At 39.0% G+C, this 18,095-nt stretch overlaps 1 protein-coding gene across 1 annotated transcript; it reads right to left on the bottom strand.

Annotated features, from left to right (window-relative positions):
• Positions 1 to 9,344: 9,344 nt before the first annotated feature.
• Positions 9,345 to 16,096, bottom strand: LOC128506965 (uncharacterized). The gene is made up of 4 exons (XM_053477581.1): positions 16,007 to 16,096; positions 15,538 to 15,846; positions 14,154 to 14,486; positions 9,345 to 9,352 (listed from the first exon to the last, which is right to left on the bottom strand). Exons 1-4 carry the CDS (start codon positions 16,050 to 16,052, stop codon positions 9,345 to 9,347), a joined length of 696 nt encoding a protein of 231 aa, XP_053333556.1. The 5' UTR covers positions 16,053 to 16,096.
• Between the last annotated feature and the right edge of the window lie 1,999 nt (positions 16,097 to 18,095).

Genomic DNA, 18,095 nt, shown 5'->3' with positions numbered 1-18,095 from the left:
CTGGCCTCGGCGACGTCGCGGAATCTCGGAAGCTGGGTCGGGGCCTAGCCGCGACGGGTTGCCCTGTCCCCGGCTAGGTTCACCTACCGAGCGGCCCTGAGTCACGGGAGGTCGCTCGGCTCTTTCGCCGTGGCGTTCTGCCATGATGGGTTCGGCGCGCTCAGCCTCGCGCAGCGCCTCAGCCAAGGAAGCCGATGCCGCTAACCGGATGTGCTCGCGCAGCCGCCACGGCCGGATTCCCCGCAGGAACGCACGGCGCGCTAGCTCCTCCTGCTGGACGGACCCGAACTCCGGGTAGCCTCTGCGCGCGAGAGACCTCAGGTCCATGGCGAACGCCCCCAGTGGCTCGGAGGCGCTCCGCACGCGGGTTGCCAGCTCCTCGCACGCGGCCTCCTTACGGTCACCTGCGCTGAACCGGAAGCGGAGCGACTCCCGTAGCTTCGCCCAGTCCTTCCGCTCATCAGCCCGGAGGTCTTCCAACGCCCGCAGCGCGTCACCCTCCAACGAAAGGGCCACCCGGACGGCTGTTTCCGCCGAGGACCAGCCCGCGAAGTCGGCGGCTAGCTCTACCTGGGCGAGGAACGCGTGGGGATCGACGGCTCCGTTGTAGGCCGGCAGGCGCAGCTGCAGGTCGCTTCGCTGGCGGACGGGGCACGGAGCTGTAGCTTGCTCCGGTGCTGCGTCACTGGAGGAATCCCCCCCAAGGTCCCGTGCCGGAACCTGGAACGTGCAGCTCCGCTCTGGTCGCCGCTCTAACCCGCTACTCTCCATCCCACTTCTGACACCAAATGTAGCGTTTTTCACAGCTACCAATGAGCGTGGAGAGACGAGTGAGCTTCCTTGCTGCCCAATGCAAATGGCTGGGAGTACTTTATTTTCCATAGCACGAAAGTCACACAAACAATCAACAAGACACACTTCTCCAACACGGTGAACACATAACAGTCCCTCCCGCAAAGCATGATGGTTATTACTCAAACCCCACCCACGCCACAATATATATATATATTTCCCCCCCATATTCCTATATTCTATATTTTGTGATATTTTTACATGCCCTTATTTGTACAGCTTGTTTATTTTACTAGTTACATTTATTTTCCTTCGTATTTTATTTCTTTTATTAATATTTATTTTCTTTTTAAGGTCACCGGCGGTCGTATAAGCATTTCACTGCATATCGTACTGTGTATGACTGTGTATGTCACAAATAAAATTTTAATTTAATTTGATTTAATCTTTCTTTCCAAGATGGCACCGGTGAGGTTGGCTGCTGTCACGACTGCTCTGACCACCAGTTAGTTTTCAGTGTTTTAAAATCGTCAAAATTACCACCATTGAGTACATTAGGTATGATAGAGGCACTCTTGTTTCTATTGGTGTACAATGTACTCACAATTTGACGTTTTTAACTTCTGGCCAAGTGAGATCCTGAGGGAGAACAAAGGACACGACGCGAAGCGGCGGCCTCGAGGGAAACGAGCCAGCGTCAGGAACAGGCTGAGAGCCCGTGCACATCGCACACCTCTGCCTCGCAACCTGCTTGCCAACGTTCAGTCACTGGAGAACAAAATTGATGACCTCAGGGCCAGGATAAAGTTCCAGAGAGACATTCGGGACTGCAATCTCCTCTTTTCACCGAGACATGGCTGAACCCAGCGGTGCCAGACCACGACATCCAGCCAGCCGAGTTCTTACTCGGGGAAGTCAAGGGGAGGCAACGTGTGTTTAATGGTGAACAGCAGCTGGTGCAACACCGCGATCATTGTTCCTTTCACATGCTCCTTCACACCAAATCTGGAACTACTGTCCATCATGTGTCATCCTTTTTTATCTACCTCGGGAGTTTACATCGGTCATATTCAGCGCCGTTTATATTCCACCACAAGCGGACACGGACACTGCCTTATGCGAGCTGCATGAGGCACTCACACAGCACCAGACACAACACTGGGACGCTGCGCTTATTGTGGCGGGGGACTTTAACAGTGCCAAACTTTCATCAACATATCACCTGCCCCACCAGGGGTGAAAGGACACTGGACCACTGTTACACGACAGTCAAGGACAGAAACAAGGCACAATCTCCCCCTCCGTTTGGTAAATCCGACCACGCCGCCATCTTTCTCATGCCGAAATACGAACAAAGGCTGAAACAGGAAGTTCTAGTTCAGAAGAAGGATGCGTGCTGGATGGACCAATCGGTGGCCGCGTTACAGGACGCACTTGATGACGCAGACTGGGACATGTCCCGAAACAGCTTCGAGCAGAGGCGAAGCAGCGCTACGGGAGAAAACTAGAGTCACAACTCCAACTGAGTGACTCTAGGAGCCTGTGGCAGGGATTAAGGACAATTACAGACTATAAAACACCAACAACCAGTATGATGAACGCGGACGCAACTCTGGCAGACGAGCTAAACACATTCTATGCTCGCTTCGAGGCTGCAGCTAAAGACGCTAGCAATGCTAATGCTAGCGGCGCTAACTGCTGCAGACAGGAGGACACTGCCAGCACTGGAAACGTGTTCATCATCACCGAGCATGACGTGAGGAGACCCTTCAAGAGAGTGAACACCAGGAAAGCAGCAGGACCAGACAGCATCTCAGGAGGCTGGAGAGAGTGGACAACTTCCGATACCTCGGTGTTCACATCACGCAAGACCTGTCATGGTCCTGTCACATCAACACCATGGTGAAAAAGGCCCGGCAGCGTCTCTACAACCTCAGATGCTTGAGAGACTTCAGACTGCCCTCTAAGGTGCTCAGGAATTTCTACTTCTGTACCATAGAGAGCATCCTGACAGGAAACATCACAACCTGGTTTGGAAACAGCACCAAGCAGGACAGATGAGCTCTACAGAGGGTGGTGCGATCAGCTGAGTGCATCATCCGCACCGAGCTCCCTGACCTGCACTCGATCTACAGCAAGCGGTGCTGGACCAAGGCCAGGAAGATCGTGAAGGACCTCGGCCATCCCAACAATGGACTGTTCTCTTTGTTGCGGTCTGGGAAGCGATTCCGCTCCCTGAAGGCCAACACAGAGAGACTGAGGAGGAGCTTCTTCCGCAGGCGATAAGGTCTCTCACTCACACCACCACACAGGAGTAATATCTTTTTAAACATTGACATTGACTGGACAATCATGGACACATTCATGCAATACACATTTATATATCTGACCATTGCACATGACATTTTCTTAAGTAACTTTTCATGCATATTTGCACAGCCATTGCCACTTAAAAATTTATATATATATATATATACTTTTTTTTTCTTCCTTCCCCCTCTATATTCCTATATTTCTATATTTTGTAATATTTTTATTATGCCCTTATTTGTACAGTTTATTTTAGTAGTTAAATTTATTTTCTTTCGTATTTCTTTTTATTAATATTTATTCCTTATATATAGTTTTTTATTTTCTTTTTAAGGTCACTGGTGGTCGTACAAGCATTTCACTGCATTGTGTATGACTGTGTATGTGACAAATTAAATTTAAATTTAAATTTTCTTTTTCTTAGTTGACTGGAGCAAAACAGTAGTGCTGGCTAGTGGGTGGAGAATCCTTTTTTTTTTTTTTCTCTTCCCTTAAAAGTGACATTTTCCTGAATAGTGATAAGGCATCTAGGGGATTCTCCTTTGTTTTTGTTTTTTGTTTTTTATTATGGAGGAGGAGCTGCAGGAATTGAGGGAGCTGGTAGCTCAGTTAAGAGCTGATAATTTAAAATTGAGACAAAAGAGGGAAAGGGTTGGTTCACCCAGTTCCACTAATGAGTTATGATTACTTTTATAGGGAGGTTGCATTACTTGAGCTCCTTGATGTTGGACTTCCCGTGGGGCTGTTGATTTCTCCAGCTCTGGTTAAGGTGGTTAGGGGAACTGTGTACATACCAGTTATTAATGAAGGGACCATTGAGGCTCTCTTATTTCCCCAGCAAGTGAGTGTCAAGTGTGCATGTGGTTAGCTTCCCTCCAGGCATTTCTAAGGTCAAGCCATGTCCAGGGACTGTTTGTTCCATTACTTCTCAAGTGGAGATCTCATCTGTGCAGGAGCAGATTGAGACTTTAGATCTGTCATGTCTATCAAGTGATGAGCAGAGTAAGGTTAGGACTCTTCTATTAAAATATCAATCAGTATTTTCTGTTTTTGAGGGTGATGTTGGGTGTACTGATCTGGTCTCTCATAATATCCCTCTTCTTGATGACACCCCCATTCAACAATGTTATTGCTTATACCTCCCTCAGAATATGTTGTGATGGCACATATTAACCAGTAAGGTAATATGGGATAGTTGTAATTAGGGATAGTTGTAGCCCATAGTGTATGCTTCTCCAATAGTGCTTGTCAAAAATAAGGATGGTAGTCTGCGCATGTGTGTGGATTATCGTCACTTAAACTACAAAACTAGGAAGGATGTGTTTCCATAGCATTGAGGAGTCGTTAGATATGTTGACTGGTGCTTGTTGGTTCCCTACATTGGATTTAGCTAGTGGCTACAATCAAGTTTCTGTTGCTTCAGTGAACCCGTTTTATTCCAGCTTAGAGTTTTATTGTTTTTCCTCTTTGTTTTGTTTTAGTTTCGTTTTTGTCCCTGTGACGATTATATTTGTTTTTCTCTGCTTTGCTTTTTTCCAGCAGCTCTTTGCTTTGCTTGTTCAACTGCCTTGGGCTGGCGTGTTTATATATTTTGTTTCTTTTGTTTGTTGATGTTGTCGACCAGTGCTCTAATACAAACTTTCGCTGGCTGATTTAGTTTATCTGTCCTCCAAGTTTGTTGTTTTCTTTTTCTTTTTAGGAGCTGGGAATGGGGTGAAGGCAGGCTAGCTGCTTGTAGAGTGGCATGCTTATGTTTACAAAGTGTGGAGTGGTATTACATTTTCACTAGTGTGAGTGGTTTGGTTGCACGTATGATTATTTATTGCCAGGCCTAGCCTGCCTCTCTATGGTTAAGCTTCCAGCTACAATTTCTTTTCTTTGTTTGTCTCTGTGCCTGGGATGTTTTAGTGATTTAAATTATTATATGGCCATTGCTTGCTCATGCAAAGCAAGATAGCTCAAGCCATGATTCGTCATAATTGAGATGATTATGGCATACAGCTCATGAAAACCCTAAATCGACAATCTCAGAAAATTAGAAAATTGTGAGAAAGTTCAATATGCTAGGCTCAAAGTGTTCTACTTTAATCAGCTAATTAATCCATAACACCTGCAAAGGGTTTCTCTGCCTTTAAATGGTCTCTCAGTCTGATTCAGTAGAAAGCACAATCATGGAAAAGACTGCGGACCCGACAGTTGTGCAGAAAACCATTATTGACATCCTCCATTAGGAGGGAAAAGTAAAGAACAAACATTGCTTTACTGCTATTTTATTTAACTCTGTATAGTCAACCCAGGGCCTTAGCTCTCCCTCTTTCTTTTCCACAAAAAAAGAAACTGGCTGTAGCTGGAGATGTAAATGGACAAATATATCCTTGTTGGAGTGCTACTGCGATGTAATCCATTGCATGGGTTTCTTTCTGTGACACAGGGTAAACCCATACTTAAAAGAGGGTTGTTCCCTCCAACAGTTCTATAGCGCAAACATATGGTTAATGTCGAGGTAGGCCACCTGCCTTTATTATACTGTATTGAACACATCTCTGTATTCCATGTATTCTGGGGAATCATTGTTACTGTGGTAGTCTCCTGCTTGGTGCAGTGAGTGACGATCCCTCCAAGTGCTTCAATGTTGATAGCCTGAGATAAAAAAAGGTACTAAACCATTTGGGCACACACATCCAGACTATGCACCAGCTTCTTTCCACAAGCCACCCAACTCCTCACCAAAAAGCGACTAGATTGATAAACATTCACACACATATGCACACACACACACACACACACTCAGATAAACTCCAATCACCTTAATAACACTGGGACTGAACTGATTAACATGCACAAACAAACATACTGATCAACACCCATTTAACAATTCATACATACCAACCTGAAATTGTTTTTTTGCACAATATTTGTTATTTGCACAAAAAAAATCTCTTTTCTATCTCTGCTGCTATCCACAAGGAAATGTTTACTGTTTCTTATTTCACTACCTCAACTCATTATCACAGAGTGTTGAAACGCATTATGTTGTTGCTCTTTCTTGTTTGCACATTTGCACATGCACTTTATGTTGTCTTTTTCTGCATAGAACTTGTCTCAGCTAGTCAGCAAGGTCAGGTTACATTTTTTTTTTTTCAATTTAATCACATCTATCTATCTATCTATCTATCTATCTTGATATGTTCTTTAGAAAGTGCAAAAACATGTTGCTCCTTGAGCTGTTATAAAAATAATATTTTTAAAGAATGGACGGTGTCCAATGACGCGCGCAGACACACACACACATGCACACACAGCAGGCTAAGAGCAGACTGAGCCTTGAAAAGAGAGAGAAAATTTATTTTTAACGTCTTTAATGAGAATTGCTTTTGCTTTACATGCGCACACTTTTTCAAAATAAAATATGTTTTACACACACACGTGGTCACAGTGTTATAGTAGTTATACTAGTAAGCAGCATATGAGGCATCCTCTCTATCTGACTGTCAAGTTGTGGTACTTAGTAACCTAGTAACCCAGCATAATGGGTATAACAAAGCATTTTTGTAAGTCTGTCGCCTGACAAATGGCTAAATGTAAAGATTAATGTAAGTTGAGTTTTGGGACTTTGAAAACTTTTGAGTTGGTAAAACCTTGCTGTTTTTTTTTATAATCCTATTACTTGCACTTTAAAATGTACGTTTTTCTACATAAGGGCACCTGCCAAATGTAAGCAAAATTAACTAAAATGGTCTTTAATTTAATATTTAATAATTCAATATATTATTCAATTATGTTTTATTTGACTTGAAAGTTTTAAACACACAGTTTTTAAATTAAATTAAAAAAATGTAAAGCAAAAAGATGAACATTGGTGTGTTTCTGACAGACGCCACCAGATGGTGCTGCAGCAGCTCTTACTGCAAACCCAGTGTTGCCATAGATCTTAGCATTTATACTTTATCCTATCAGTCATCAAGAAATTATTGCACAGGCTCAAGCTTGCTTATTTATTTATTTATTTATTTATTTAGTTGATTAGTTATGATTACAAAAGTGGCAGAAATAAATCGGCATCAAACTATATCACAGTAATTGGTTCATTAGTGCACATGAATTGAAAGTTTTTGTAGCTTAATAAATGCAATCCTGTAAGAATGGTTTACAAAAAAAAAATTGCTTTGATTTCTTTATAAATCTTTATAATTTTTAAGTCATTTTTAAAAAAGGAGATCAATATGGATTATGTAGTTAAACACCATCGCATATTATAATCCCTGATCATATCAATGGCACAGTACAGTAAAATTCACTAAAGTTCTGTTTATTAATAATTTATGTTGTACTGGTTTTATTATAAAGTCTTTTTTTAGTTTTCATTTATCATTACAGGATTACAGCTTCCAGCTCACAAAAATAAACAATACAGTATCTCGAATATTCCTAGAATGAATTAAAAAAATAAATTTTTATTTATGCAATCAATACAGAGCTCCTTCTTCACAAATTACTGCCTCTATGCAGCATGGCATGGAGGCGATCGAATGGATTGTTTTTCATTTTCCTCTTGACACTAGTTTATAGATTCTCTATGGGGTTCAGATCAGGTGAGTTTATTTAGACTGAATGTTTTGCTAATACCAAATTCTGGGCTTCTGTGTTGACTTTGTGCAGATTTTTATTATAACAGAATACAAAGGCCTAATAGTTGCTATTATCTTTTAATTGCTAAAGGATTGCTCATTTGGTTAAACACAATTCCATTCGCATTATGTGTATACATTTATAAATAAGTATTTTTTTTGCTATTATAGAGGCTCAGATAACAATATTATAAAATTAAGATACTACTTCATGAAATGAACTACATTTCATAACACTTAAGACATAAAAAGAAAACAAGAAGGCCAATAAAGTGCAATATGTAATTTAAAATAAATACTGTAAATAAATACATCAATTTAAATAAACAGGCTTTTCACTGTGATTAAGCTTTTATTCATACATAATATGGAGCATTGGAAGCATATACAGTATCGTGTACTGAATTTTAACTTAACTGGTAATGGAGTGATAGATGTTCAGTTGTTCATGTTCTGCTAAAATTAATTTTAGTTGTTGGTCTTGGAGTGAGGCTTCAGTAAAATCTTATAAGTGTTGAAGTTTAGAATTTGTTAGACTGAATCTAACTGAAACCAAGTGTTGCCATATTTGCATTACCAACCACATTGCTTAGTTCAGAATTTTTGTTTAGATCAGATTTATGTGTCATGACAGTTCACATTCTGAATTACAAGTGGCTTTTATCTCACTCTCATGTGGATTGAATATCTCAAACGCATGCACATATTGATACATCTTTGCTTTTGACATCTGGGTTAAAACACAACACATTTGTGCATGCACTCTTTCATTTTGATCAATAGCACTTTTAGCAAAAATTCCAATTTGACCATTTTGATTTTAAATCATCTGGCTGTGTATTGGATATTTATTTAATCTAGGACCACAAAAAAAAGTGACAAAATAAAAAAGGTCAAATCTGAATACTGTCTGATTTGTGTGTTCAGCACTAAAAGCAGATATTTGTCACTTTATATGTGAAAAGTCAGACTTAAGTCGCTTCAGGTTGGTAATGTGAACATAGCCTAGGGTCTGGTAGAGTAAATTAGATTGGTTAATTTTGAGGTCTAGATATTGGTGGATAGGATCTGATTGGTTGATGTTGGGGTTAATATGTTGGTAGACTGGATCTGAGTGGGTGGTATTTGGGTTTAGGGTATGGTAAACTGAATCTGATCGATTGATGTTAAGGGTTAATATATTGGTAGACTGGATTTGAGTGGTTGGTATTTGGGTTTAGGGTATGGTAAACTGAATCTGATCGATTGATGTTGGGGTTAATATATTGGTAGATAGGATTTGAGTGGTTGGTATTTGGGTTTAGGGTATGGTAAACTGAATCTGATCGATTGATGTTGGGGTTAATATATTGGTAGACTGGATTTGAGTGGTTGGTATTTGGGTTTAGGGTATGGTAAACTGAATCTGATTGATTGATGTTGGGTTTAATATATTGGTAGACTGGATCTGAGTGGTTGGTATTTGGGTTTAGGGTATGGTAGACTGAATCTGATTGGTTGATGTGGGGTTCCAAACTTTGATAGACTGAATCTAATTGGTTGAAGCTTGGATTTCGGTTTTGGTATACCGGATGCACTATGATGTTCTGAACCTGAGGTTGAACATTTTCATAGTCAGCAGTCTAAAGAACACAGATAAACACTTTTTTATTAATCCATTACAACATAAAAAATCAAAGCAGGCAATAGAAATTTTAAGTAAAACCATTAGCCACATATGTAATAATGTATAAATGACTATGTGGTATTAAAGGCTTACAATTACATTGTTTATACAAAGAGTTAATATTTGCAGTGTTGATCTTTCTTTTTCAAAACCTCTGCAATTCACCCTGGCATGCTGTCAACTTCTAGGCCACATCCTGACTGATGGCTGTCCATTCTTGCATAATCAATGCTTGGAGTTTGTTAAAATTTGTGGGTTTTGTTTGTGTGACTGCTTCTTGAGGATTGACCACAAGATCTCAATGTGATTATGGTCCTGGGAGGTTATCTGGCCATGAAATTGAAATTCATGTTCAATTTGTTGTTTTTGTTCCCAGAGCCACTTAGATATCACTTTTTTCCTTATAGCAAGATGTTCCATTGTCCTGAAAAAGCCACTGCTTGTAACCAAACTGTTCTTGGATGGTTGGGAGAAGTTGCTCTCAGATGATGTGCTTTTTTTCCTTTACATGCTTCTTCTGGGCAACATAATCCGTAAGCATGGTATTAGTTTTCACTGTTATGCTGACGACACACAGTTATATGTCTCAACAAAACCTCATGAGATAAACCAGCTTACTTAAGTTGAGCAATGTGTGCAGTACATAAGAAATAGGATGATAATTAACTTCCTTCTGCTTAATCCAGATAAGACAGAATTTCTAATCATAGGACCACAAGCAGCTAGAAGTAAGATTATAGATCACTCTGTATCTTTAGATGGTCTTTCTGTTCCATTAAGTGCAACAGTAAAAGACCTCGGTGTGATTATAGATTCCAGATACCCTGTGAAATTTCGCATTGATTATTATGTTATGCTGTTAGTCCTGCTGGAGTCTCTGCTTGCACTCTACAGCAAATATACATTTACATTATACATTATATGATTGTAACCAGACCTAACTGTTATCTCTTCTCTTCTTTACTTTCTCCTGCTCTTTCTCTTCCCTCTCTTCCCCTCGCTCTCCTTCCCTCTCTCTGTCGAGCTACACATGTCGTTCCTGAGCTGCCAGTGATCCAGACTCCCTCTGCCCTCCGGACCTGTCTGACCCATCCTGGTGCCCCACTTCTGGTTGGAGATCTCATCACATGGATGCTCCGTCTGTCTCCCTGGGATGTGTCTCGTGTCTGGGGATGGTTCTCTCTACCTAGAAGATGGTTCTGGCCTCGACTGGTGTTGGCAGCTGTTTTTTCTGAGGACTTGACCGTTCGATAATTCAGGACTGGAACTTCATACAAGTCTACCTGAGTTTTCAATAACTAACTGAACTCCATATTAACATCAGCTGTTATGCTGAACTGCCTGCCAATTAACACACAGTATGATGTAGATCAATTCCTGCTCTCTGTTTCACCCAAATGAGGATGGGTTCCCTGTTGAGTCTGGTTCCTCTTAAGGTTTCTTCCTACTACCATCTCAGGGAGTTTTTCCTTGCCACTGTCACCCTCGGCTTGCTCACCAGGGACAATCTGACCATTTTGATTCATACACATTCAAATTCCATACAAACTTAAATATATATTTTTTGATTGTGTAAAGCTGCTTTGGGACAATGCCAATTGTTTAAAGAGCTATACAAATAAATTGAATTGAATTTCTGTACCATTATTTATTCATGGCTGTGGTCTTAGGAAAAATTGTGAGTGAAAATGCTTTACTGTTGACATGACACCCAGTGCTCAGCAGTCTAATCCCTGTACCTTTGCAGCATATATGTCTGTCCCAGATGTTTTTCCTGAAGAGAAGTGGTTTCTTCGCCGTCCTTCCTGAAATGCATGAAGGTGAGCACTACTATCAGTCCTGTCATGCCATCCTGTGACCATGCATCTGTGGGATTGCTCAGGAAACAAAACATTTTGAGTCCATGACCAGTAAACTCCCCAGAACTTCCAGTAATCCCATTGAGAACTTGTGGTGAATCCTTAAGAAGCGGTTGGACAAACAAAAACCCACAAATTCTGACAAACTCCAAGTATTGATTATGCAAAAATGGTCTCTGGTGCCAGGGCAAATTACAGTGGTCTTAAAAAAAAAATATTACAAATATTGACCCTTTGCATAAATCTAATGCAATTTCTAATAAAAACATTAACTTAAAATGTCTAATAATGGAAGTAACTCATAGGAAAATATATTTTTTTGAAAATCAAATTGAGACTTATCTGAAAAAGGCTTCATTTTGCTAGGGAGCATACTTTGGAGCGATACAAAAATGGTTATTTGGTCTAATAAGTCCAGATTGAGGCTATTCCAGTGCAACGGGCACACTAGGGTAAGAAGGGAAGTGCATGAATTATGCATAGTGTCTATTGTACAAGCCTCTGGAGGCAGTGTTATGATCTGGTGTTGGTTCATTGTTTAGGTCTAGGCTCAGCAATGTTATGTAGCAATAAAATTGAGTCAGCTGATGACCTGAATTTACTGAATAACTACATTATCTGTGGAATTTTTCTTCCCTAATGCCTCTACCATATTCCAGGACACCGGTGAAAGAGTGGGTCTGGAAGCATGAGAAATAATTTACCTACATAAACTGGACACCACATTGTGTGCTGTAATAAATAAATGTGATTGAATTAAACCTTTGAGTGTTCAACTTTTTGGCAATGTACCAAATTAATTTTGGCAATGTACCAAGTAGTATGTACAAGATGTTAAGTTTTGAGTTTTGTATTCTTGCAATAACTACAGATGGCAGCACAAGGATGCAAACACCGTCCCAAGGAGGACCGACCTCTATACTGTAAGTAGTGTGCAAAAAGAGATTGTCTTATAGACATTGGGAGCTGTGCAATTGATGATATTCTTAACACATTTGTTGTCTGCTATCGTCAACACTTCACCCAGATACCATTCCTCTGCAGCTCAAGTAAAATTAAGACTGGCAGCCCTTCTTAGTCTGGATACTCTAGTGAGACCTATCTATATTGCGTGACCCAACAATGAGTAAATTCCAGGAGCACTATGGTAATTTTAATGTAACTCAAGTTGGTGGTGCTGTTTGAGAAGGACCTGTTAACTCTTTCCTTAGAACTCCTCAATCTCAATAACTTACATAAAAGTTAAGCAGAGTGAAAAAACAACATATATTGCTTGGCAATTAAGGAGTGAAAACACAACTTAAATAGGGTAACTTCATAAGGGACACAAAATAGGTGTGCACAAAGATGGAAGAACTGAAGCTTTCCAAAAGTGGTGGTCTAGAGGGATTGTCCATGCTGAACATGACATTGTAATGAGTACATCATCAGAGGTTGTGGATTCCAAATAGGTAGATGTTTTTTTTTTATTTTTTATTTTTTTATTTATGATGCAGTTATATTTTGCTTTAGGTTTTACATCACATATAGTGTGAGAAATATACTAGTCTATAGTTTATAGCAACAGTAGATTTAACTTAAATTAAACCTTTATTTGCCACACATACATTACTGTATAGTGATTTTTATTATTTTTTTGTATAGTAAGTTTTAAAAATTTATCCACTGTGGGACGAATAAAGGTATATCCTATCTTATCTTTTTTCTTCACACATCCCAGCTAAGGGGCAGGGGTCAGAACACAGGTCTGCCATGATATTGCACCACTGGTTGAAGAGCTTTGCTTGAGGTACCAGGGACCTTGCTCTGAACTGCCACAGATATATACTATGTACTACGTACAGATATGTATAATATTTTATGGAGTAAAACCTATACACGAATAAAACTACGGAGGTGAAGGAGAGATATGTGAAATAAGTACAGTAAAACGTACATTTACTTTATTCGTATTTGAATTTAAGTTATCTCAGTTATAAAAACCCCCAAGGGTCCTGTTTGTTTCTGTATTTCTGTTATTCATAAACTAGTACCTAGTTCATAGTTTGTTTTCGGCCACGCCCACCCACCGATATTGGGGGTTCTAGCTTTGGCTTTGAATGCAGCAATAAGTCTAACTGGAAAGTAAAATGTATCCACTAATAAAACCACTTAAGTAAAGTACAGTCATTTTAAATATAAGCATATTAATCATTACTCACCCATTTATTTGTTTCAATTTGTTTGTTTTCTGAGGCAGAATCTGTCAGAAAAAAAAAAAAAACATCAGACGAACAGGGAGAAATTTGTATAAGTTTACGCAAAGAAGTTTGTGTGTGTGTTACTAGGGTGGTTTGTAAATCATAGACAGTACTTTCTTTGTTTCTTCTCAACTGATTGCTGAGTGCAAATCCTCCCATCATCAGCAGCAGCAAAGTCACACAGACCCAAATAGTGGTGGTGATGCCTGAGGAACCTGCTGATGACACTGAACTTAAAACAATGTAATTATCCCATCATTAAATGTGAGCTACATTTTTACACAGATGAGCTAAACCACAACATACACTGTCACATAGCAGGTTCACTGAAAGAAGCTCATGTTTAACTGCTATTTAAAGTGTATGTAAAATTTAATATTAACCCCAAATTATGGCACTTTATGGACTATTAAGGTGTTATTTATATTATTATTATTTTATTCTCACCTGGCTCATGTGTGTCTCGGCCATTTAGGTCATTTGGTCGAAGCTCTCCTTTTGCTTCATGATGTTTAACCGTGTTTATATAGAAATGAAAAGATAAATAAGTTATGATCAGGAGTCTTTCACCCTTGCAGTGACCTGATCCCGATTTCTATTCCTTAACAACCCTGTCCTTTTAATATTCACTATGATACAATAGGAAAAAAAATCTCACCAGTAACTTGGAGCTGAATTCCAGTAAAGAGCGAGTGATAAATGACTTCAGTCTTTTTATTACTGACTGCACAGGAATAAACTCCTCCATCATCTTCTCCCACATCACTGATGTTCACACTGAACTCTTTATTCCTTGTGTCATCAGAAATTGAGAATCTGCCGTCCTGATGATGTTCTGATCCTCTGGTTCTGATCACTTCAGTTTCAGGGAGACGATTCAGTTTGTAAAGGAACTTCATGCTTTTTGCAAACTTTACTGGATAGGAGCAGCTGATTCTCACAGTCTGTCCAAAATAACCTCTTACTGTTTTGCTCTCACTACAACATGGATCTGTCAATCACAGTGTAGAATGATTTATTTCACAGATATCAGGAGCCCACATTTTACTTAAGTGTAGATTTATGTGATTTATATGCACATTAAATCCATTTATTATACACGACTAATATCTACTGCAACATACTTGACACATACGTGCAAATGCATATACCCGTTACTGTATGTACCCATTCTGCTACAGTTACCATTCTGTTATAAACACAACTGAGATACAGACCACATAGTTCATAGGATATCCATTCTAACATTACAAACCAGCCTACATTGCCCCACCTCTAAATATAAAATGTCACTTGATGATGCGGCTAGGGCTAGGGCACACACACACACACACACACACACACACACACACACACAGGTTTGTGTACGTTCAACCTCAGAATTAGACATGAAAGTCTGCCAGTAAGCAAACCATTGACCAATGATTCAACAGTATTCTGTGCCATAAAAACAAATCTAATGTGACATGAACGCACAGTGCAGAAAAACTGAACAATAAGAAGTCGGACTTTGTGCCTAAACGATTAAATTCATAATAGAAAATAGAAGGGGAAAACATACATTTAACATTAGACATTTTTAACATAAAACACTGCATTTATGGAGTAAAAAAAAATATCCATTATGATATAGTCAATACTTTGGTAAGTTACCAATAATAATAATAATAATAATAATAATAACAATAACAAATGTAGTCTCACTAACAGGATGTGAAAGCAAGATCAAAGGTTCAAAATTAAAATAAAACAGGACAAAGTTTTTTTTTTATCATAAATTATAGTACTCGCATAATAAACACTTAAATTTCTAAACAAATCAGACATTTTTGGGGGGTGTTATAGATATTCTATGGGTAATTACAACACCCCAAGACCCTCCTTTGCCTTGACATGATCCACAAATCCAACTTAAGATTTTTCAAACTTAAATTATTTTCTAGTTATTTTTAATTATATAACTGTTAGTTTTATACTGGATTATATTAAAATGTTTTTAACAGCTAAGGTACCCAATGTCAGAGATTGTAAACATGTCTCACCTCTGTTCACTTTCAGGTTAATGTTCTGACTCCACACTCCAGTCTCTCCACCCTGATACACTCCTCTATCCTGTAAACTCAGGTTTCTGAATATTAATGTAATGAATCCCTCAGAGGTAAACAGAGTAAATCTGTCCTGATGAACCCCTGTGTGTAACTGTTCTCCCCGAGCGACTATTAAATAATCACACTCTGTTTGTGTTTTTATTCTGCAAAAATACACAGGAGATCCGAAAATAATTGGTTGTTTGAAGTGAATTATGAGACGACCTCCAGAATAACCAATCACATCAGAGCAGTGCACTGGACCTGTCAATCAAAATGAAAGGATTTCAGTCATTTCTCTAATGATAAACACCTCCACATTCTCTCACTGCTACAGTTCAGCATTAAAATAACTGCAGCACAAAATCATAAAAGTTCCTTCTACTTTACTCTGCAGTTAGATATTTAAAGTAGAATAACTGACCTGAGATCAGGTAGAAGGTGATGATGATGATGAGGAGCGTCTTCATTCTGTACTGAACTAAAGCTTCACTGATGTTCACACAAACTCCAGTCCACTGAGAGACTTCTACTGAAAATAAAATTATGAAGAAATGCATATTTGTGTAATTTCTATGTGTCTCTGCCTCCAGTGTGTTTGGTCATTTCCTGTTTATGTGTCCATGTAACTCATCTTCACAGACACCTACCCTCTCCAATTGACAATGATGAAATAGGGCCCTGTGCTAAGCAATCAAGAAACAATTAATAATACACATAGTTTAAGAGAATGGGATAATATCCCCTTCCCTGTTTTTTTTCTTTCCACCTTTCTCTGGATTTCATTTTTGTAGGTGTGTTTAAACTGTTTTTTTTACAAACTAGAGATTCTGTGGTATTTAACTGGTAAGGACATAAGCACAGTTCCTGTTTAGTAATTTCCTCTTTCATTCATATTCAATGTGAGTTTGCTATTTCTGTCGAAACTGTATTTGTGTCTAAGATGTATTTGCATCTAAGGGCTTTTCATCCTCACCAGTGACTAAATGTCTGCAGAATTAAAATAGTACATTAGTATGTTGTTATTATTCATAGCCAGAAAGTAATATCTAGGTGTCAGATAATTAACTAAACATGCCCTTAACCTTTGACAGTCTATCCAAGATTCCTGTTAATCTCTGCTCACAGTTTATTGCACACTTTAACCAACATATTATTAAAGAAATACTGCTGCTACAGTGTATGGTGTTATACTGTATTAGGTCCCATTACTAAGCAAAAAAAAAAAAAAAAACAGGGTTTTTGCCCATGCACAAAATACAATTTCCAGACTCGCAAATTATTTTGACATGTCTGACATTTGTGTATTTTTCTGTTACTTATGAATTATATAATGGCTAAAGTCTGATTATACTGTATTCAGCATAAACTGGGCTCCAGTAGTATGTGAGCCGCATGTACGGTATGTACAAGTTTGTATATATTGGGGAAAAAAACAGTTATGAGTAATTATTGAAAACAAAACAAAAAAAGTCACTGATATAGGACCACAAAACACATTCCTGATATTTGTGTGTCACATCTTGTTGTGAAGAGGTTTTACTTCAAAATGATGAGACAATCATCTCGCTCACTCATTTACAGAATACAATACATTCATTTACATTTTCTAAGACACTTTTTGTTTAGAAAGACAAAAAACATGTTTATTTGTTTGTAGTTTATTTAAAATAACACAGATTCACTGATTCAACAATCATGAGTTTACACCACAAAAATATTCATAATCATACTGTATCTTAGCTACATAAGGCAGTATTTTAGCCACCTAGAACTAGCTTTACCGATATATACTGATAGCAGTGTGATAAGCTAACCAAAACTGAGTCAAATATATATTAGCTACCACAATCTAAAGCTATCCAAAACGAGAATAAATACATTAGAACATTTATAAACATCTGTAAACTCCATAAGGCATTAGCTTAGCCACCGGGAAATAACATCTTTGTGCTAAGCTACATAAGGCAGCATGTTAGCATGATTTACCTAAACTATGAAAGTGGCATTGAAAAACAAGGTTTTACATAAGAGTTATATAAGACTTAATAACTTACCGATTGTCATAACAGTTTGCTTGAATGTCCTCTGCTGGATCTATTTTCTCTTTAAAATGCTCTCGTTCGTCATCAGAGTCACACAGTCTTCTTCTGAGGTAAAGGTAAACTCCTCCCACTGTCCAGAACATTCTGAAGAGCTTCCCGGGTTGTGTAGCGCGTGCCATCTTCCAAACGTGCAGAAATCTCACTGAATCTGTGTGTAAACTGTGTGTTTTAAGCTGGTCTGTGTGTGTTTGTGTGTGTGTGTGAGTGTGTGTGTGCATATATATTTGTGTATTCATGCCATTGTCCGGGGGGCGTGGTCATGTACGTAGAGTACACAGACTGTTTTCCGTGTGAATGGCGTGTCCTGCCTCAGAGGCTCAGACATGTCCACCCATCCTTACTGCCTGTGGTCTGCCAGTTAGGAAATTGGAGATCCACTGACACATAGATGTGCTGAGTCCAAGGTGC

This window comes from Clarias gariepinus, chromosome 18, assembly GCF_024256425.1.
Source record: "Clarias gariepinus isolate MV-2021 ecotype Netherlands chromosome 18, CGAR_prim_01v2, whole genome shotgun sequence".
In the NCBI taxonomy this organism is placed as follows: Eukaryota; Metazoa; Chordata; class Actinopteri; order Siluriformes; family Clariidae; genus Clarias; species Clarias gariepinus.
This window is presented reverse-complemented; position numbering and strand designations above follow the sequence as displayed.